General features: G+C 33.5%; 4 protein-coding genes across 4 annotated transcripts; 2 read left to right on the plus strand and 2 right to left on the minus strand.

Moving 5' to 3' along the window:
* Positions 1-4,659: 4,659 nt before the first annotated feature.
* TRIADDRAFT_64185 (uncharacterized protein) lies at positions 4,660-8,576 on the plus strand (the record flags this gene model as incomplete). Its single annotated transcript, XM_002115432.1, has 16 exons — positions 4,660-4,800; positions 5,142-5,201; positions 5,428-5,492; positions 5,655-5,727; positions 6,004-6,070; positions 6,304-6,401; positions 6,517-6,594; positions 6,727-6,827; positions 6,911-7,003; positions 7,079-7,124; positions 7,297-7,407; positions 7,513-7,543; positions 7,640-7,782; positions 7,964-8,117; positions 8,206-8,268; positions 8,347-8,576. 16 exons carry the CDS (start codon positions 4,660-4,662, stop codon positions 8,370-8,372), a joined length of 1,350 nt encoding a protein of 449 aa, XP_002115468.1. The 3' UTR covers positions 8,373-8,576.
* Positions 8,577-11,439: 2,863 nt separating this feature from the next.
* Positions 11,440-13,333, plus strand: TRIADDRAFT_59430 (uncharacterized protein; the record flags this gene model as incomplete). The annotated part of the gene is made up of 9 exons (XM_002115433.1): positions 11,440-11,496; positions 11,790-11,856; positions 12,075-12,172; positions 12,280-12,357; positions 12,488-12,588; positions 12,667-12,759; positions 12,839-12,884; positions 13,055-13,165; positions 13,271-13,333. 9 exons carry the CDS (start codon positions 11,440-11,442, stop codon positions 13,331-13,333), a joined length of 714 nt encoding a protein of 237 aa, XP_002115469.1.
* Positions 13,334-14,959: 1,626 nt separating this feature from the next.
* On the minus strand, positions 14,960-15,846 carry TRIADDRAFT_59431 (uncharacterized protein; the record flags this gene model as incomplete). Its single annotated transcript, XM_002115536.1, has 4 exons — positions 14,960-15,025; positions 15,143-15,346; positions 15,443-15,542; positions 15,695-15,846. The coding sequence occupies 4 exons, from the start codon at positions 15,844-15,846 to the stop codon at positions 14,960-14,962; spliced, it is 522 nt and encodes a 173-aa protein (XP_002115572.1).
* Positions 15,847-20,160: 4,314 nt separating this feature from the next.
* TRIADDRAFT_29474 (uncharacterized protein) lies at positions 20,161-21,879 on the minus strand (the record flags this gene model as incomplete). The annotated part of the gene is made up of 5 exons (XM_002115537.1): positions 20,161-20,328; positions 20,420-20,439; positions 20,628-20,794; positions 21,050-21,159; positions 21,619-21,879. The coding sequence occupies 5 exons, from the start codon at positions 21,877-21,879 to the stop codon at positions 20,161-20,163; spliced, it is 726 nt and encodes a 241-aa protein (XP_002115573.1).
* Positions 21,880-22,228: the final 349 nt, after the last annotated feature.

Consider the following 22,228-nt stretch of genomic DNA (forward strand, 5'->3'; position numbering starts at 1 on the left):
TAGCATAAATTTAAATCATCTTTTCCTTAGCATGAATTTTATCTTTCTTCGCTATTTATTGAATATATTTAACATACGTTAACCTTTCCGGATTTCCATAAAAATTATATTACAATATGGATTTATAAAATATCTTTTCGGCTAGTCATCAAATTAAAGTAACTGTTTACCATATACGTGTATGATGGCCGGTTTAATTATATATTGTTAGAACGAATTCGTAGTCAATATAATAGCTCCTCTACAGTAGGAATTATTATTAACGTTAATTTTTATAATATCCATGCAAAACGTTTCTTTTAATTTAATTATCTAAGTGTATGACTCCAGAACGTCGTTATTATAAGCTAATATTGATATCTATTTGTATCTTCATACATTAACATATTTATAATGTTAATCGTTCATGATTGACAGCTTCGTGCATAACATGTTTTTGGTATAACGTGCACATAAATACGGCAGGAGTGGATTTAAATCCATCTTTAAATAAAGATTACATCGAGATCTGCGATACAATAATTCTGCGCGTCCAAATCAGTATCAGTATATTATCCTATAACGCATTCCAACATTAACATTCATATATGCGTTATTTAATGTAAACGCTAGATTTTCTTAATTAATATAGCTAGCTTTGTGTGTACTCTACGCGCGAAAAGAAAGCCATTTTATTTCCAATCCCGTCAAAAATGGTTGCCAATATATTGCTATCTTTTATTTATTAACGGTTGACAATTGCGAATCATCCACCCCTGAATTTTCATTGATATCAGTTCAACATATTAATTAACACTCTTAACGAAACGTGGTTAATCAGTACTAAGGTCTTGTAAATAGCCGGATTAATAGAAAATATTTCATAGCTCAGTATATGAAACTTTTATGAATGGATAAATTATACTTTATAGCTTCGACGTTGTGGCAATTGCAAATTTCTAGAGGAAGCCAGCCTGCCATTGCATAATAATAGATTCATTAAATAGATCCATTTTTTACGTAAAATCGAATTAGTAGTTAGATAAATAATCGGATTAACTGCAATATAGGCGTCCAATAAAAAGAACGAAATATTAGCTGCAATTCGCCAGTAGGGTAATGTAGCGTTCGTACTTCCATGATTATATTGAAATATTCCATGTAATAGGACTACTATCATGGGTATCCAACAAATCATATTCATGCCTACAATTAAAATAACAGTTCGTAAAGGCGTCTTAATACCAAAAGACCCTGATAGATCTTGATGTCCTTTCTGATATGCAATAGCGAAGAGTATAATATAGCAGAAGATAATTATTAGGATATGGATAATCATAGCCGAGACTAAAAATGTTAGAATTGTGACATTAGTTTGATCGATAACAAGTGAACACCAACAGATCGAACCCAGAATATATTTACCTAAACCGAATCTTTCTAAGCCTAATATTGGAAATATTGAGATCATACTGCTAAACAGTATTATAGAAAGAATGATTATTGTATATTTGGCCTTATTAGATTGACGCAAATAGCTAAAAGGGTTTATAACAGCGTGACAACGATCGACACTGAGAGCAACTGTTAAAGTTAACGAGCAACAATTTAAAAGCGTAATTACAAATCCTTGTATTTGGCATAATACATGATTACCCGTTAACTTTACCAATAATATTAAAGGAATAAGAATTAATCCAGTACTAAAGCCAGTAATCAATAACGCGATAAGTAAAATATTATCGAGAGAACGCAGTAATGGCGATTTATAAATTACTATTAAGTTAAATAAGTTACCAACAATAGCTATCGTTGATAGAAACAATAATGAGATTGTTTCAGGTGAGAACAGTAATTTCTGTTCGCTTTTAATTGTAGAAAGTGTGGCATTAAGATACATGTCTGACTCTTCGTGTACGGCACCACGTCTAGTCTGCAATAGTTAAAATATGCCAAGTCCAATAACAAATGGTAAATATGGTATGTTGTAGATTTCAGGTAATAGCTCAAGGGCAAACTTTAATTATTGACACATTTAGATATTTTTCAGTTGCATTTATTTCCGTTAATGATATGATGAACATGTATTCAACTCGAAAGAACCATAGACTACCTACCAAGCACAGCAATCATTCTCACTAAAAATTCTACCTATTTTCTCGTAACGAAATTAATTTATTCTTCGTTACGTCAACTCAGGTTGGTAGGTAATTACAGGGAAATGATTATAGTTGACTGCAGTTTTTTTTCATATTACTGCCTTGTTAATGACATTGAGTTGTAAAAGATCAGGTGTGCAATTAAATCAGGCATTGAATACGAATTTTTGTCAAATAGTTAATCATTTATGTGAAAAATGAATATCAACAATTTATAGCATTGTTACTATACAACATACCAGTAAACTTTTAGTCTAATTATTTGATAAACTTTAATCTCGCGTGACTGCAGCATGGACACTGCCTTTGTACTAACTTCACTGTCAAGGTCATTGAAAGGCTTATTGAAGGGTTACTGTGACATTAAAATAATTTAATACAGTAATTCAATTGAATCTAAAGCGTAGAGTAAAGGAAGCTATAAATTATTCAATTAATATTATTAATAATTAAAGAGATATCATACTCCTTCCGGTAAATTCCTTGGTAGAGTAAAATTAGTAACAGAAAAAAATTTGGCTCACGTATTCGATGCTCGAAGATAATAACTTATTACTACAGCATATAACGTGGCCTCCGCGAGTTCAAATCTACTATTTGAAATTAGTCAGGGATATGGTATCTTTACGTATGTGCATTGCTATTCCATAATACTACTTCAACTATGAAATAAAAACATCTTTCTTTTCTAGTATTATTTAGTTTAAAATTTTTAAGTACTAGTATCAATAAATTCTGAGTTTATTCTCTGTTTCATAATCTGGGTTATGATACAGCGAAGCTAGGCACAATAAGAGAACAGATTATGTATAATCCATGGATATGTTAAAGAAGCTTTTGTAATTAATATATTAAGTATTGGGATCTGGTCAAATTTCTACCGTATACATTTAATGATAGTTAGTCTGTCAATGGCCGTGAGCGTTACTCAATTTCATAGAATAGATTTGAGATGAAATTAGAATATGAAGCAATACATTTTCAATTTGAAGTTACTAGTTGATGCTTGCTATTACGACTAAGATGAGCGACAGAACGTCTCTGAAACGATCGTTCATAACCATATCGAGTGCGCAAATCTGCAATCGATCGACCATGAATCAGAAGTAAATGTCTGCAAAACCGTAATTAAAATAGATGTGGTTTCAATAAATAAAGTCGGTGTCTGAATTGATGGCTACACATCCGCTTGTTGGTATTAGTTTACTGACCACGCTGTCTATCATATAAAATCATCATGTTGTCATAATCGCTGCTTTCGATTTCTAAATCAGCCGATTCTAAAGCTCTGAAAGAGAAGAGTTCCCAGATAATACGGGCGATGATTGCCTGCTTGACCGAACTATTATTTAGTGTTAGGTTGAACACAAACTTAATAATTCCTTACTCTTTTTAGTACTTTATAATCCTGGAATTATAAAGAGTAAGGGTTGACATAATTGCTTGCTATATCGAATTATTGAGCACTAGGTTAAAATTTTGACATTATCATCTCGTATTCCTCTTACTGTATAAAGCCTCGGGAATATAAAGTAATAAGCACACTGAGTACAGACATGGACTACTCAAAGAAAACGGTTTTCTTTTAGTAGTCTGAGGCACAGAGTAGAAGTGCATCTGTTACTATGGCTATCAGAAAATTGGCAAGGAAAAATGTGCGTCTGGACCCTCTCTGCCATGTTAGAAGTGCATCTGTAGCTATGGTTATCAGAAAATTGGCAGTGAAAAATGTGCATAGCGACACCATCTTCCATGTTACAGTAATATCACGGTCATTGCCTGCAAGGGATGGTTATTGAATCCTTTCATTTTTTGCAAAAAAACCGAACTGTTTTGATGCACAAGCATTAAGGTATTGTAGCCAGTTATAAGCATTTCTTACGACAATTGGCGAAGAATTAATCCATAATTTCCAAAATGTTGCATAAATAGAAAAATTGATTAAATTGATTAATCGTTAGTCAGGTCTAATCGTGACCATGACTGTGCAGAAAGTGTGCAAGTCTGCAATGGGCACTACAGTGTGCACTACAATGATAGATGCTGTAGTGTACTGTAGTGTACGGTAGGTCAAAACCGAGCATAATACAGTGCTACTATAGTAGAGTACTGAACTGTGGAGTTTTTCCAAAAAATGAAGAGAACATTGAATAATACTGTATTATACTATAGGCTTTTACCAGTGTTAGGGTCAAAAAGATTGCTAGAGAGGGAAGTAACTATTTATCGACCAGAGCTCGCCTTTCCAGCTTGATCATTTTCCATCTTCCTATATATTATTTGGCACGCTTACATCCCAGTGGCCATTAAAGCTATACGGCTGAACTTTAAGCTGCACAAGACTTCAAATCTATACAGACCAGAGCTCGCCTTTCCAGGTTGATCATTTTCTATCTTCCTATACATTATTTGGCAGGCTTACATCGCAGTGACCATTAAAGCTATACGGCTGAACTTTAAGCTGCACAAGACTTCAAATCTATCGTGTTCCAAGTCATTTTTACCTTTCAATTCCATCACCATGAGCTCAACTCATTCGAATGAGAAGCAAAACTGTCTGTCCAAGCGTGGCAATAACATTGTTACATTTAAAGATGATGTGATATTGGAAGCGTATATGCTGTGGCTGAAAAATCCTTACGACCCTGAATCGAATCCACAGGTAAAGTGAAGTGATACAATATTGCCCAGTGATGAATTGTGGAAGGGCATCCAAAGAAATAGAGCAGTTACAGTTCTCATACGCTAATCGTAATAATAGTCTAACTGAATAATCATTTATAGTTATCTTACTTCAATTCCTCATCAGTTAGCCTACAAGGAGATACGTATGTACTCCTGTAACGACCATACTGTTAGTAGAATGATTCATGAATTAATAAACATGTTACGTGACTGTTCAAGACTCCTATTTCCCCGGATAAATATATCATTTTGCGCGGAATATGAAAAGCCTTATCCTCAATCATACCCTCTAACTTTACAAAATGGCTTGCTGTTTAGGGAATAATCAATATGAATATAAGCGAAAACAAGACAGTTGGCGATATTTTACTGCCCAAGGTAAGCATCAGTGTTTCTAATTAATCTATAGGACGTACTTGATAAATTGTTCAATACGTATAATAGGGTATACGTACGAATTGTAGAATTAAGAACTTATGTAGCAAAATAACAAAGTACTAACCTCAATGCTTAGACGACGCAATCTTATCAATGTTGATTGAAGAAGTAAATAGACTGTATGCGAATAGTTTTACATAATTAATGAAACCTTCTTATGATTAAGTTGAATGAGGGCATCGAAATTACTGAAGAAATGTTATATTATGGAGACTTGACTGGCAGAGATTAGTAAGATGTTTTCTTTGATATGTTCATGTAATTGATACCAAATAAATTATAAGAAGCACCATATAATAGTGAAATAAGTACCAAAACATATATACTTTGATAACAATATCATACTAATATACTCGTAGCTTCTGACCAGCAGTTTTTTTTATACCCGCATAGTTTCCGCCAAGCGATGGCAGATTTCTTAACCAAATATTTTAAAGCATCGCCAAGACCTGTACGCAAGGAAGAGGTACACCATTGCAAATGAGATAAATAGATGTTTGTATTAAATGTCAAGTGCTGCTATTATTGCTTACTCGGATATATTGCAATATATAAATCAAAATTTTACCAATCTTCATTGTATGATCGCTCATAAATGATACTATTGAACTTCTTTTATACACGTACTGCAATTGTCGTTAAAACGCATCTTATAATCATATATTGCATTTTGTTGTATAAGGCATATTACTTAACAAACCGGATCATTTTACTACTCACTGATAAATATCTTTTCTTACAGCTAATTGGCTTATGTGGTGCATCATCCATAATTAGCATTATGGGTAATGCTATATGTGATCCAGAAGGTACTATTACAGAGTTTGATAGCCATGAATAAACCTTAATATAGTGAAATCAATTTAAAGATCTGACCTCTGAACTTACTTACTATGATTAATCACCAGTAGTACTCCATACAATCCCTATTAGTATATTATCGGCGTATCAAAGCTGATAATGGAAATTAGATTATAACTACCAGTAGTTGATGAGAAATATGTTTGGATATTGTTACTAAAGGTGTGATTATTTTTGATAGAATATTTGCTTGTCCCATCCCCCTATTATGGCACGTTTGCATCTGATTTGTTATTCATGTCGGAAGCTCGATTGGTTCCAGTGAACCTTACGTCTGAGGTAACGCTCCAGAGCTGGAGGAGCTGTATGCCTGCAATTTAACAAGTCTAAAAGATACTATATCACAAGCTGCTAATCGAATGCTCAAAGTTTGATTACAATTCATGAATTGTAGATTAAAGAACCTAATTTCGAACCTTTTCAATTAACTGTTCCAGCCTTAGAGAGAGCATTACAGCAAGCAGTATCGCAGGTTGCTATTTGTTCATTTTAAAGAGATTGTATGCCATCGTTACTTGTTATTACTCTTATTAACAAATACCGAATTGAATAGATTTTATAGTTATTAATATTAATTAATTATGTAGCTTTTACTTAATTTTAGGGAAAAAGAGTTAAAGGCTTCTTATTTTCTAATCCTGCAAATCCTTCAGGCTCCTATTTCTCGAAGCAAATGATTAAGGATTATCTAGACTTTGCTCATAGGTCAAATTCACTTTAGATATACTATACTGGAAAAAAAATTATAGCTGATAACTTAGGAACCTATCTTGTTTTCGACATAATAGGCATGAACTGCACATTATATTCGATGAAATCTATTACTTATCCAACCATGCACCTGATGCTGATATTATTAGCGTATTGAGCATGATTAATGAGTAAGCTAGCAAATTGTATGTTTGACGTGTGATTTCTCGAACATTTCCACAGTAATTTATTAACGTTTATTGCAGGCTACCCGATCCTGAGAGAACCCATTTCATCTGGGCTTTCAGTAAAGTATGTTTGTGGCTTGACCAAATTTTAACGTGATAATATAAGAAGTATCGACTGAAACGATAGCGGATTAGCCGCCACTGTGCCTATTCTAGTGAATAGCAATCGTAAATTTGCAATATTTTCGTTACACTTGAAGCAAATACGTTAATTTTGCAAACAAAATTCTATGCAGGACTTTGCCAGTTCCGGTCTCCGTGCAGGAATACTCTGGACACAAAACAGTATGCTTCGAGCAGCAGTAGGAGCATGCTCTCGATTTAGTGGAATATCACCTCCAACGCAAGTCCGTATAGTTTCACTTTTTGCAATAAATATAACGCTTTGGACAAATTTAGGAATGAAATGAACATACTTTATTTATCTCTTTTTCTCTCTTTTCATTTTACAGAAACAACTGACCAATATGATCACTGATTACGGTATCGTAAGCTTTTGCATTAAATCAGTAACGATGTAACGATTTATTTTATTGAAATATTACTTATTTTGCGAATAAATTGACATTTTTTTAAAAGATTGGCTCGACAACGTTTACTTCCCTACTATGCGTCGACGATTAAAGGAAAGCTACGAAATAGTACGTCAAACTCTTGACGAATTAGGTATTCGATACGTTATCCCTAAGGCTGGACTCTTTGTATGGGTAGACTTGATTGAGGTATTATGAATATTAAAGGCTTCACTGCTAATGCTATTGCACATGAGTAGTAACCATTCTTATGCCATTCTAATGTGTCTTAAGATTGTCATGATTTTACTATTTATACTGTGCGTACGGCTATGGCTTACTTAGTATTTCCAAGTGACTAATTTCAGTACTATCGTGCTGCATCGTATAGTTCATGCCGTCAGTTGATTTGGAAGGAGAGAGAAAGCTCTGGTTGTCTATTTTAGAAAATGGAGTTGGAACTGCTCCTGGATATGCCTTTTATTGCTGTGAACGCGGATGGTACAGAATAATCTTTGCATTGCCGGTGGCAGATGTTACCTTGGGTAAGATCTAATATAACATAATTTACCTTTGCAAATAAGATTTGAAAGGGTTTGTGAACATATTTTCATTTCAATATAAAATTTCTAGCCATGGAACGTTTTAAAAACTATTTATTGAAGATCAGAAACTTAGAAAATCGCAAACTTTCTGGTAACACTATTACATCATAAATTACAATTCTATTATTTACATTTGCTAATATCATTCGTCAATTACACTTAATTTCAGTCCAAGAAAGGATTTCTACACAATAAATGGCGGTCTTGAAGAATTTTAAATCTTGACGCTATGAGTCAGCTCATAATTACTGGATTTCAATTCATTTACATATAATTTTAACATTCTCTCAATTTCTGGCTATAGCATAACGTAATTTATATGTTTTTCCTATTTCGAGCATGGCATTGCTAAGATTAATTAACCAAATTTCGAAATAAAGATAAAATAGGTTGCACTTATACGCAGGTTTATTGCGAAAGTTTATCCACTCTACGGCTCTTTTAGTGAAATATTAAGTATCAATAAAATTACGCAAGTACGAGTATATACTGTTACGGGCTTTAATGGAATTATCAGGGTGTGATATATACCAATCACGAGATTCCAAATTTTAGAAAAATAAGGGCTTTATTGAATCTTATACAAAGATCAACTATACACAGCTCTACTTTAGCCGAATACTACTACTAAAGACTTCTACAACGAACTAACAGAATAATCTAAAGTTACATGCTTTTATACTTTTCGTAGCATTCGCAGCTACAATCCGCATGGCAACCTTTTACCTTATATTACACATAGTTAAATTATTCTTAGTCAGATTATTCTACTGCGGACCATCATTAATCCAATATGGATACGACTACAGTACTTATGTAGACATTATTCACACCAGCCAAAGTACAATGAATTAACCATATCCTAATATATGATTTACAGTTCTATTTTTACCTATAGCCTTATTAGTAACTCAACACCTTACTGTATATAGTCATCTGTACTCTAGCATGGAGTCTCTACCACTACAGTCTATAGTTATAGCTACCAAATATCTCTTAGAATAAACATCTACCGTACATTATACTAAACATGGCTAACAGTCTACAATCACAATACTAGTTACATTACACAGAGTTTCTACGAGTTTGTAAAATTTATATTGTTGCGTAAGACCAGGATTGTTTGGTATTCATCTTTCAACTAATCGCGGCTGATGAGACTTACAATTGAGTGTATATTATTCGATTCCGCAGCTATGTTGTCATACTTTGTTAATGATACCATCATTAGCTAGATTTGGCAGTTTCAGTGCTAAATTGCAAACATATCAGGTAACATTTACTTTACAAGATAACGACTTTTTTCGTCTTTAAATAAGATGATACAGTAGTAGCTCAGTTCAATGCGAAGTGCAAAGTAAAAGGAAACTATCAAAAATTATATTAATATTATTAAGAATGAAACAGATACTCGTATAGCATACTCCTTGCAGCAAATTCCTTGACAGGTAGAATTAGTAGCAGAAACAAAATTGGCTTGGATATTCGATGCTCCAAGATAATAATTTATTGCTACTTGTTCATGGCTAAAAATTTAATTAGCTTATTCTACACGTAAAGTGAGATTTTATCGAGCCATTAATTAGTGTTGTGTATTATAGATCCTAACTCATGTATTCCAACTTCCATGTTCACTTATATTAATTTAATATGACGTCACGGACTACTTCCTGATAAGTTTACTAGTCTAATGTCAAGCACTTCCGTCGAGTTGCTTCTACCGATTACTACCCTAATCTTCCGAAAGATCTAGTAAGACTATAACATAGTTTTGTATTTCCCGCAATAAATTTCTTATACATTGCCCGATAGCCCGGAAAATGTACTAGAAAACGCCCTTTTAATTAAAGAACTGTATTTGAATTACGGTTGGCGTTTCAGAGCTGTTTACGTAGCCTGCCATTGAGATCAGTATGGCGACAGAGACTCGTCCAGATCAATTTCAAGCCAAAAAGTTGTCATAGCACTCTACCCTATACTGTACAGTGTACAGGATAGTACGTTTCGTACAGGCATTGACTGTACTGTACTGTACAAATGGCGTGCGATGGTAGTAACTGCGAACTATAGTACAGTACCAACATCAAAGCCCATAGCTGGCAAATCTTCATTTGCTGTTCACCAGAAGATTGCGAGTTTCTATCTTAAAGCTAAACCTGCATTGTCGTAATAAGACTTTAAAATCTATCGTATTCCAGCTAATTTTTACCTGTTAGCTTCATCACTATGAGCTCCATTCATTCGAATGATAACCAAAACTGTCTGTCCAAGCGTGGCAATGACATTATTTCGTTTAAAGATACACTATTTGAAGCGTATATGTTGTGGCAGAAAAACCCTTACCACCCGAAATCGAATCCACAGGTAAAGTGAAAGCGATGCAGTATTACCCAGTAATAAACTATGAAAGGCATAGAAAAAAATAGAGCAGCTAGAGAGTTATCATGATGCGATCGTAGTAATGGTCTAGCTAAATAATCATTTATATTTATCTCACTTAAATCCCTAATCACTTTGTCAAGTACATACGCGTATGTACTGATTGCCCTCCTGCATCATTCAATCTGTTTGCAGAATTAGTTAAGGAATGAGTTTGCTACTTGACTGCTCAAGACTCCATTTCCTCGGATAAATATATCATTTTGTTCGTAGTATTAAAAGCAATGGCCTCAGTCATATCCTCTAATGTTAGAAAATGTCTTGCTGTTATTTAGGGAATAATCAATATGAATACAAGCGAAAATAAGACAGTATCCGATATTTTACTACCCAAGGTCAGCATCAGTGTTCCAAATTAATCTATCTATAATACGAACTTGATAAACTTTCAATGTGTATAATTAGTTATAATGTAATAGAAAATGACTATTACTCGGTCATTACAATGAACAATTGAGAAACTTACGTAGCGAAATACTAAGTGCAAACGTTGTTAATTTTACAAATCTTGATTGAAGAAAGCAATTCGACTGTATACGAATAGTTTTGTTTGAATTAATAAAACTTTCTTATTAAGTTGAATGAGGGTATCGAAATTACTGAAGAAATGTTATATTACGGAAACTTAATTGGCAGAGATTAGTAAGATATTTTCATGTATAACTACATATAATGAATTCCAAATAAATGATAAAATTCTACATAATAGTGCAGTAAGTCACTAGAATACTCGTACACAAACGTTGATAGCAATGTCATATATAAACTATACACTTCGGTTCTGACCATCGGTTTTTTATACCCTCACAGTTTCCTCCAAGCGATGGCAAATTTCTTGACAAAATATTTTAAAGCATCAAGGCCTGTACTGAAGGAAGAGGTATACCATTGCAAATGAGATAAATAGATATTTGTATTAAATGTCCAGTATTACTGTGACTGTATACATACATTGTAGTTTGCAAATGATAATTTCACGAATCTTTACTGTCTGATTGCTCATAAAGGACACTACTGAACTTCATTTATAGACTTACTGTCAGTGTTGTTAAATGCACCTTATAATCGTATGTTATATTTTGTTATATAAATCATGAGCAGACTTAGATCATTTATGTACTCTACATTAAAATTATAATTAAACTACTCACTGATAAATGTATTTTCTTATAGCTAATCGGTTTATGTGGCGCAGGGCCCATAATTAACATTGTTGGTAGTGTTGTATGTGACCCAGAAGGTACAACTGGAGAGTTTGATAGCAATGAATAACCTTTAGCTTAATACGAATTGTAATTAAATTAGTTTAAGGTCTGACCTTCAAACTTATTCACTATGGCTAATCACCAGTATTGATCTCCGTATCAAAGCTGATAATGAAAATTAGTTTGTAACTGACTGTAGTTCATGAGAAATATGCCTAGATAATGATACTGAAGGTTTGATAATTTTTGATAGAATATTTGCTTATCCCATCCCCTTACTATGGTGCGTTTGCACCTGATTTGTCGTTCATGTCGCAAGTTCGATTATTTCCAGTGGACCTTACGTCTGAGGTAACGCTCCGGGGCTGTATGCCTGAAACTTAACAAGTCTGAAAGTTTACGCCGACAGAAGCTGCTAATCGAATGCTTAGAGTTTGATTACATTTCATGTTTTCTAGATTAAAGAACCTTATTTGGAACCTTTTCAATTAACTGTTCCAGCCTTAGAGAAAGCATTGCAGCAAGCAGTATCACAGGTTGGTATTTATTAATTTTAAAGAGTCTTTATGCCATCTGTACTTGTTAATACTCTTATTAATAAATACAGAATTGAATGTACTGTATTATATTATTAATAGTAACTTTGTAACTGATACTTTATTGTAGGGAAAAAGGGTTAAAGGCTTCTTATTTTCTAATCCTGTAAATCCTTCAGCTTCCTATTTCACGAAGCAAATGATTAAGGATTATCTAGACTTTGCTCATAGGTCAAATTCGCTTTAGAAATACTTGAAAAAATTGTAGCCGATAACTTATAAGCCTATCTTGTTTTTTTGACATAATAGACATGAACTCCACATTATATTCGATGAAATCTATTACTTGTCCAGCCATGCGCCTGATGCTGATGTTATTAGCGTGCTGAGCATGATTAATGAGTAAGCAAACAAATTTTACGTACGATGTTTGATTTGTCAAACATTTCTTGAGTAATTTATGAAACATCACTTATTGCAGACTACCCGATCCTAAGAGAACCCATTTCATTTGGGCTTTCAGTAAAGTATGTCGGTAGCTTAGCCAAATAATAATGTAACAATATAAGAAATAGCAACTGCACTGATAGAGGATTAGCCACTATTGTGCCTATTCTATTAAATCTCAATCGCACATTTGCCGTGTTTTCGTTACACTTAAAGCAGATACATTAATTTTGCAAACGCCTCTACGTAGGACTTTGCTAGTTCCGGTCTCCGGGCAGGAATACTATGGACGCAAAACAGTGAACTTGCAGCAGCAGCAGGGGCATGCTCTCGATTTAGTGGAATATCACCTCCAACGCAAGTCCGTATAGTTTTACTTTTTGCAATAAATATGACGCTTTGGATAAATTTAGGAATGTATTCAACGTAATTTATCAATCTCTTCATTTCATTCTATATCTTACAGAAACAACTGACCAATATGATCACTGATTACGGTATCGTAAGCTTTTGCGTTAAATTAGATTGATGTAACGATTGATTGAAATGTTACTTACTATGCGAATAAATTGATATTTTTCAAAGATTGGCTTGACAACGTTTACTTCCCTACCATGCGTCGACGATTAAAGGAAAGCTACGGAATAGTACGTCAAACTCTTGATGAATTAGATATTCGATACGTTATCCCTAAGGCTGGACTCTTTGTATGGATAGACTTGATTAAGGTATTATGAGTATTAAAGGCTCTACTATCTTAAATAATTACAGGAGCTTAATACTAATGCTATATTACATGAGTAGTAACTATTCTCATGTCATTTTAATATGCCCTAAGGTCATCATAAATTTACTATTTTATTCTGTGAAAGTGACCATGACTTGGTATTTCCAAGTGACTAATTTCAGTACTTCACATATCGTATAGTTCATGCCGTCGGTTGATTTGGAAGGAGAAAGAAAGCTCTGGTTGTCTCTGGCAGAAAACGGCGTTGGAACTGCTCCTGGATTTGCCTTTTATTGCAGTGAACGCGGATGGTACAGAATCATCTTTTCATTGCCGGTGGCGGATGTTACCTTGGGTAAGATCTAATATAATTTACCTTTCCAAATAAGATTTAAAAGGGTTCGTAAATATATTTTCATTCATAATAAAATTTCTAGCCATGGAACGTTTTAAAAATTATTTGTTAAAGATCAGAAACAAAGAAAATCGCAAGCTTTTCAGGTAACAGCTTTACATTATAATTCTGTTATTTACATTTACTAACATCATTCGTTAATTACACTTAATTACAGTCCAAGAAAGGAAAACCACGCAATAAAAAGCCGTCTTTAAGAATTTTTAGTCTTTACGCTGAGTCAGCGTAAAAATTAGGTTTCAACTCATGGATATATAATATTACTATTCTCCCAATTTCCGGCAATAGCATAGCATAGTTTATATATTTTCCGATTTCGAGTATGGCATTGCTAAGGTTAGTTATTCAAATTCTAAAAGATAATAAGGACAAAATAGGTTATACTTATACATAGGATTATAGCGAAAGTTTATCGACTATTATACGGCTCTTTTAGTGAAATATTGAATGCCAATATAATGACGTAAAAACTAATATGTTGCGTAAGGCCAGGATTGTTTCGCACCTATCTTTCAACTAATCGCGGTTGATGAGACTTACAATTGAGTGCATATTATATATTTACGCAAATTATGTAACCATACTTTATTAATGATATCATCATTAGCTTAGATTTGAAAGTTTCAGTGCTAAATTGTAGACATGTCACGTAACAGCTACGGTACAATATAACGACTTTTTTCTTCTTTAAGCGGAGCATGCTTTAATTAATGTTGCTGTATATGACAAAGTAGGGTATTGTTAAATTAAATGTATCATATTTGACACAAAATGCAATAAAGGAGCATTCAAACGGATGATGCACAAGTTCGAAACCACCTATTCAAGCAATTTCACGCGACAATAATTGGATTTCCGCGAAAAATATAATATCCGTCAATCATTTACTAGCACAAACTAATACTGCGAACAAAGAATTCTAAACTAAATCACGAAGTTATTGCTCTTACAAGTCTTAAGAAACATCAGATATTGAAAAAATAGCAAGAATAACTACATCCTGAATACGATTACTAGACATCATACAATACATCCTTCAAAAGAAGTGTATTCCTAACTTCAGCAATTTCTTGTTGCCGCTGTAAGAAAGACAGTAAAACCATTAAAATTGCACGAAGAGAGAATTATTTTCGCCTTGATTTTAAACCTGAAAACCTAGTAGCGTTCTAAAGTAAGAAATATTTAAAAATGTTTACCATCCTTTGCAAAGTTTTCTTCTTCAATCCCTGAGCTTCTTTCTTAATTGCACAGTGAGCGCTAGCAAGTCGCTTTTCATAGCGTTCGTCAATACTGCTGATAGAATCAACATACATTTTGCACGATTCATGCAAATGTGTCAAATATTTAGCATGCAAATTTCTGACTTCCATAAGCAATTCTTGATGCTGTTGAAGAAGGGCCTAGAAAGTATCGCAAAACAAGATATACTGTAACATAGGTAATATCTCCCTTAATATACTTTCTTCTTCAATATAAACTCAATATATTATCCTTACATGTACTTTATCTTCAAATCTTTTACTATCTTGTATTTCTTCTTTCCAAGAATTCATTATATTAGAAACAGTAGCTTCAAAATTCTCCGTCAGTTCTTTACTAGTTTCCAAAATTTAATGGATGAAATAGTATATATGTAAGGATAAAAGTACACGGTACTGTACTATCTACGACAAATGGAATCACCAATTGCCAAATGGTTTAAGCTAAATTTTCAGAAATACAGTATCATAAACTTATTTATTAGTTACCGATCCCTTCTGTGAGCTATCCAAGTCTCTTCTACCTTTTTCTTGCTTGATGACAAGGAGGATAAGGTAAATTCTTCCAATAGCTTTTGCTTTACATTCAGTGATTTTGATACATTTACTAAACGATGTAAGTCAAGAAAAAGTTCCGCCATTAAGTACGTACTGTGACAATGTCTTATCAAAATAGTTCATATTTTATTCTTAAAAAATCGAAATTAGCTTAGGCATAGACAACAGTGTTCAATTTCGATAAGAGATTTCCTTTATAGGGCTTCCCAAATACCTTTCAAGCCATCCACGAGTTTCTGAACTTCGTTACTGATTTCAAACACAAATGTTTAGGTACATTTTAATTAAAAAATCTCACACTATAGTGCGATATTTTCGAACGTTCTTTTGGACTAGAGTATAAGAGCTTTACGAGCTGCGTATATTGTACTACGCATGTTATTAAATTTCTAATTGCAAATTAGCAATCACCCATAATTCGTTTCAGCTTAAGGTATTGATCTAGTTTTTCTGTACTACGTCATACTGTCAATTTCATAACAGACAGGAAAGAGAAAGTTTTTACCACTACTACAGTAATTACCCAATACTTTCAGGTCCGGTAATTACATCTTCGTCCTTATAATCGCCGTCAGAAATTTCAGATATTACGCCGGTGTCGCTTTCAGTGTTTGAATTTGGTGAATGTTTTCCTATATCTATAATATGGTTAATCAATGAGTTCTATTTAAGAGCTACAACATGGTTGTAGAATTGTTAATTTAGATTAAAATTGAGAGTATAGCTACATATTACATCAGTTAATGCAAGACAAGGACAATTATACGCTTGGTACAAGTACGAAAATTAAATTATCCATTTTTTTACGCAATATGCCTTCATACCTTTGCTATCGGTTTCAAAATTATCATTTTTCAAGTCTTTAGAATAAGTATTGCAACGCTTTTTCTGCTTCGGAGAAATTTCACTTTTCCTCTTTCTCCCGATAGCCATGTTTAAATATTATTATAACAAACCAAATTAAATTGGAGTCTACTTGGATAAAATAAACCCGTTTAAATATATTTTAGACGTTAATCACAGTCAATAATATTATATATATAGTTTTAAAATTAGCTAGATTTCTAGGACCAGATACACAAATAACTGCTAGAAAATGGTATTTTTCACAAATACTGTAGGCACACAAAACTCTCTGCAAAGTCCACATAGATAGCGTATACTGTACATAAATTCATTAATGCGTTTGCGAATTTTGGATACCACGCTGTTCAAGAATAACTCTATGTAAAAAACACGGCAGAAAACTTTAACATATTAATACAGTCCATTAATGAGTAACTATTTTACGTTACCGAAATATTCTCATGACTAGTAAATTAATCCAATAGTAGACTATGATCCCACCTCGAGAAGATAGAATCAATTATATATAAATTGCATTCCCCTACAAACTATTGCTGCATCTCTCGCAAAATGAGACTATGACTGCTAATTCAGGTCCAATTTTTCATAACCATAACCACTTACATAGTACTACCTTACACAGTTTGAAAAAATAAACTAAAGTAAAACGATTGGTGTAAGCATCCTTTCGAAACTTAAGATATTAGGTAGGCCAAGCGCTATGATACTGAAGCTTAAATTATAATTATGGCCACTATTTTTTTGGAGCCTTTCATTCTCAAATGGAATTTTTTCACAGAAATTCAATGAAATTGTAAATTGAGTGCTACGTACTTACAGTGCCTGCCAATGAATTGATTATGAGTTGTAACTACTGTAGTTTAATAATAATACCTGTAATCGTTGAGTACAGTCAATATAACCTAATTGCAGTATGCATAATGATGACACTACTGGTATGCTTCGCCACAGTTGAATTTGAAGCGCAGGGTGAAGCTCAATGAAATTGTAAATTTAGTGCTACGTACTTACAGTATCTGCCAATGAATTGATTATGAGTTGTAACTACTGTAGTTTAATAATAATACCTGTAATCGTTAAAACCTATTTACTACAATGATGGCCGACATTTCTTCGAACTTTACGATGTTATTAGGCAGGTGTTAAGAATAGAAACATAACTTTCAAGAATAAACTACAGCTAAATTTTTTAAAGCCTTCCTATTATTATTAAATAGCATTTTTTTCAGAGAAATTCAATGAAATTATCAATTCAGTAGTACGAATTATTGAACTTACCTGTCACTGAAATGAGGATTGTAACCATAATAATCATGAATTATAATTATTATTGTTAGTGTAATGAATACCGATACCGTACACTACAGTATAACAATGGCATTACTTCACTACAACAAGGTGAAACGCAGGGCAGTGAAGCAAATACTGCCCTTCAATCAACATTCAACAATCACCTTTGCAGCTAATCGTGCTATTAATTATTGGTGAGTGTACACTGTACAGTATAGTGTACAGTCTATGTGTTCGATAAATTGTACTAACAGTACAGTAGATATTCCTGTTTGCCTTACCGAACTTGTTCAAAGTGTAACAGAGAAGGATATGCTAGAAAGTTGATACATTTACAAGTAGATTAAAATGCATCTTCCAGAGCTAAACTAGATCATTTTTACGCAGCATATTCGTATCTACTTGTAGTAAATTAATTCAATATCCTGCAACAGATCCCTTGATGAATTCGAAATGTTGAAACACAACACGTGTATAAATTTTATTTGAATTCCGCGTCAACACTCAGGATCATATTTGCTAGATGAACTGTGTCCTTGGCAATGAGACGAACGATGCCTATTAATTACCTCTTTAGAAGTATTTGTTCATTTTATAGCAGATGCACAGTGCATGCGATATCACAGTAGCAAGGAAAATCAGTTTATAAGAAATAATATCACTGTAAAAGCATTCTAATGACAACCAAAATTAGTACGACGAGAATTTGATGTTTATTACCCCAATTACCACCAAACTTGGGGTTTTCAAACGGAAAATATTTCATGTAAACCTGCACAGGGATGTTACATTTTGTATCTTACAGTAAAGACAAAAATTAATAATGTATATTATAAGGTATACTCATATCGGTACGTATATCGTACGATCACGCTTCGAACAAGACGTTCAATAAAGTTGAATTTGTTGCATATTCATGAAATAGCAAATTGCTTGAGATACTGTATAACCGCTGCGGAATATAGAGATATATATATATATACAAAGAATGAGGTTACATCAAGGAAAGAACAAAAAAATCTGAAGAATGGAAAGAGCGCACAAAAGTCTACGAGCATGTTAATTTAAATTATAATTTTTATATAGAAGAACTGAAAGCTCTATTATTTCTAAGTTGATTCCGATGTGAGCGCTTAAAATGCTCTTGATACACTGCAACAAAACAGCGTACGTCATCGCTCAAACTCATTACGTTTTAATACAGTATGTGCATACTACAATACAGACAAGTAAATGCATTTAAACTTGATAGAATACCTGATAGCATACTTCAATAAATTTCTGGTCAATATAATACGCTATCGTTTCGAGTAAGATGTATGTTGTCTAAAGGTACAGTAATACTATCATATTTGACGATAAAATTTATGGACTTAGCCATACACAATAAAGATAGAAGTAATTTAAAAATGCTAAATAAGCATCTGAATACTACATAGCCGAGAACTCACAGTCTACCTGCTCATAATGAATAGATTTCATAAATACTAATCATCTATATATCCAAGGTATAGGACAAACTAAGCTACAAAACTGCGGTTAGAACATTTATTACTCAATACCATTGGAATGTTGCAGCAACAGAACTAGTGGTATAAAGTAAAATTAAAAATTAGAAAGCAACACGGCATAAAACGTGTATAGCGTCACCGGAACTTTGATATGTAACATACTGATTTCGTGCTGACTTGGAAGAGATATCAGCAAAATTATGCATTATAGCAATGCTATTGCATTAACCACTCATTTTTTATTCTCAAATATTTGGTATTTCCTTTAGCGCTTCAGAATTGGAATCTAGTTGAAGCTTTTCACAAGCACCCGTTGACGAATCGCTACACTGGCTTGATGACAATGAGTCTGCCGAATGAAGCCTCCTAAATTTTAATCGATTATCTGTTTCTCGGAGTGAATAGTTAATTCGCTTTAGAGACCCATTTGCTTGCTCTCTACGTCTCCTATAAATTGATATAGAATTCAGTGAGCTGTTTATGCCGTATACTAATATAGCTTACAACAACAATGCATACCCCTCTCAGTCTGTGATACTTTTATGAGGTACATAAATTTAGCAGACTTCTCATTACGCAATGTCAAATTAAGATTTCTCACCGCTTACAGTATCAAGTAGTAGTACAATAAACAAATAAAAATGAAAGTAATAGTGTTCACTAGTTTAACTACTGAACATACGTATATTCCAATACATCCACGTAATCCGATATAAGGCTAAGTTTGCGCTAAGAGATATGAATAGCAGTAGCAATATACCTTTCACATGTCTCGCACTTGCAATCCTTATTGTTATCACCAAAAAAATTGTCACCGTAATAACAAGTAACTTCATCACCGGCCTTTAAATCGCGAAGAACTTTTACACAAGCTGTATTTCTACCGGTGGAGATAAACTGTATACAATCAATCCAAAAATAGATAGATATAAAATTAAGGCTCTTATTTCATGATTAATTCAGCGGGGTACGTCATTTACAATATTACCTTACAAGATGGTCGACAGTCTGGTACCCGAAAAAGAACAAAGTAATGGTTATAAACATCTTATTTAAATTAAATGTTAATTTCTATCAGTAGCCAAACGTCCATTTTACAACTTAACTTCGAGTAAATACTAACTTGCGATAAATAGCAACAGCAAAGAAATAGTTGATAAGCCCATCGTTTTACATTAGCTACTATTAAAACTAACCGTGATTGATGTAGGCCGCAGGCCCAAGCCACAACTGCGAACACTTCTTTCTGGTAGAAAACATGATACTAAAATCATTCTCCCCGGGCAGAAGGAGACGCTTCTCTTCATCTTCTGTCATTTCAGCAATACAACCACATAGATCATGTATTTTGCTCGATTTCAGCCTACAGTACAACAAGAATATTATTTATTTAAACCAAATCTAAGCATTAACTTCTTAGCAAGCGATGAACGAAATTTAATAATACATCTGCTATCTTTCACTGTACAAGCTATAGTAGCTTTACGAGATGTCTTAGTCAAGCCATCATACCAGTAACGTAAGGTATGAAGTAAATGCCTTAGCAACGAGGTATCATTTAAACTTCACTTTGCAGTATATTTAATTATAACAGAAGCGTGCTAATGCAATATCATACCATTCCGTTGTTACGCTTATCTTTGCTTCTAACTTTTCTGCAGAGTATCGCCTGACTGGCAAAATGCTGAAGCCACTATTTGGCGAAAAAACTCGTAGATAACGGCATAGCTATAGTTAGACAGAATATGATATTAAGAACCAAGGCACGCAGTAACTTTACAGCAAACACTACTTAGGCACAAATTAATCTGCAAATTGATCCCGCTCAAGTCTTAACTACTGAAGTTAATCATGCAAAGCTACTGCTATATGTTAGTCTTCATTTAGCTTGAGTACTAAGCAATAACTGCAAAATAGAACTGTATCATCACCTCATATTCAGCAAATTTATTAACTTTTGTACCAAATCTACAACTAAAATGATGATAATTTACACTATGCAAAACTTTCGTAAATTTAATATATAAAATTGACAGTTGATAACATTGCATAATCTACTGAAAGCGGATAGTGAAATATACCTATTACCTAAAAGCTTCACAACAGTGCAATTATTATTTTAAATCAAATCAAGCAAAAGACTGAAAGAGTATTTTTTTAAATAATATTCAAATCAGTATTCCTTACATGCTCTTTGAAAAGTTGCTTTTGAAGCGGGTCCTTATTCATCAAATAATGGCATGCCCACTTCGTAGATAAAATGCCATTACACGCTTCATCCAAATTGCCTGAAGATATGTACTCTTCGACGATACTTCGCAGCTCTTCTCTATTGCAGGTAACCCAGCGAAACTTGGGGTTCATCTTATGCGTTTTAAACCCAAGCAGAGGGTCAATAACCAGGCTGATCGCAATATCGTCGTATTCAGCTAATTGACTCGCTTGCATTGATCCGATCAACACCAATGATTAGAACGTTGCCTCTAAAGAATTTGCGAAATCATCAATCGCCTCGGAGTTATGTGCCGGGGATCTATATAAGCGTGGCATGATGATGAATACAGTATTAAGAAAAGCAAAATGATGAATATGCAACCTCTATTAAGTAATACTTAGAGTGCATCAAGAGTAAAGTATCCGCTTTAAGGAATTCAATTACTAAGACTGCCAAACGAGGTCATTTATGTAAACTCTATGTGATTTTACAAATTCACGTGTACTGTACAGTAGTTGCTCCTTTTCTTATTGGGGCTTCAAGTAACAGTTGATTTGACTATAGAAGTTCCTAAATCATCAG

This window comes from Trichoplax adhaerens, genomic scaffold, assembly GCF_000150275.1.
Source record: "Trichoplax adhaerens TRIADscaffold_11 genomic scaffold, whole genome shotgun sequence".
In the NCBI taxonomy this organism is placed as follows: Eukaryota; Metazoa; Placozoa; class Uniplacotomia; order Trichoplacea; family Trichoplacidae; genus Trichoplax; species Trichoplax adhaerens.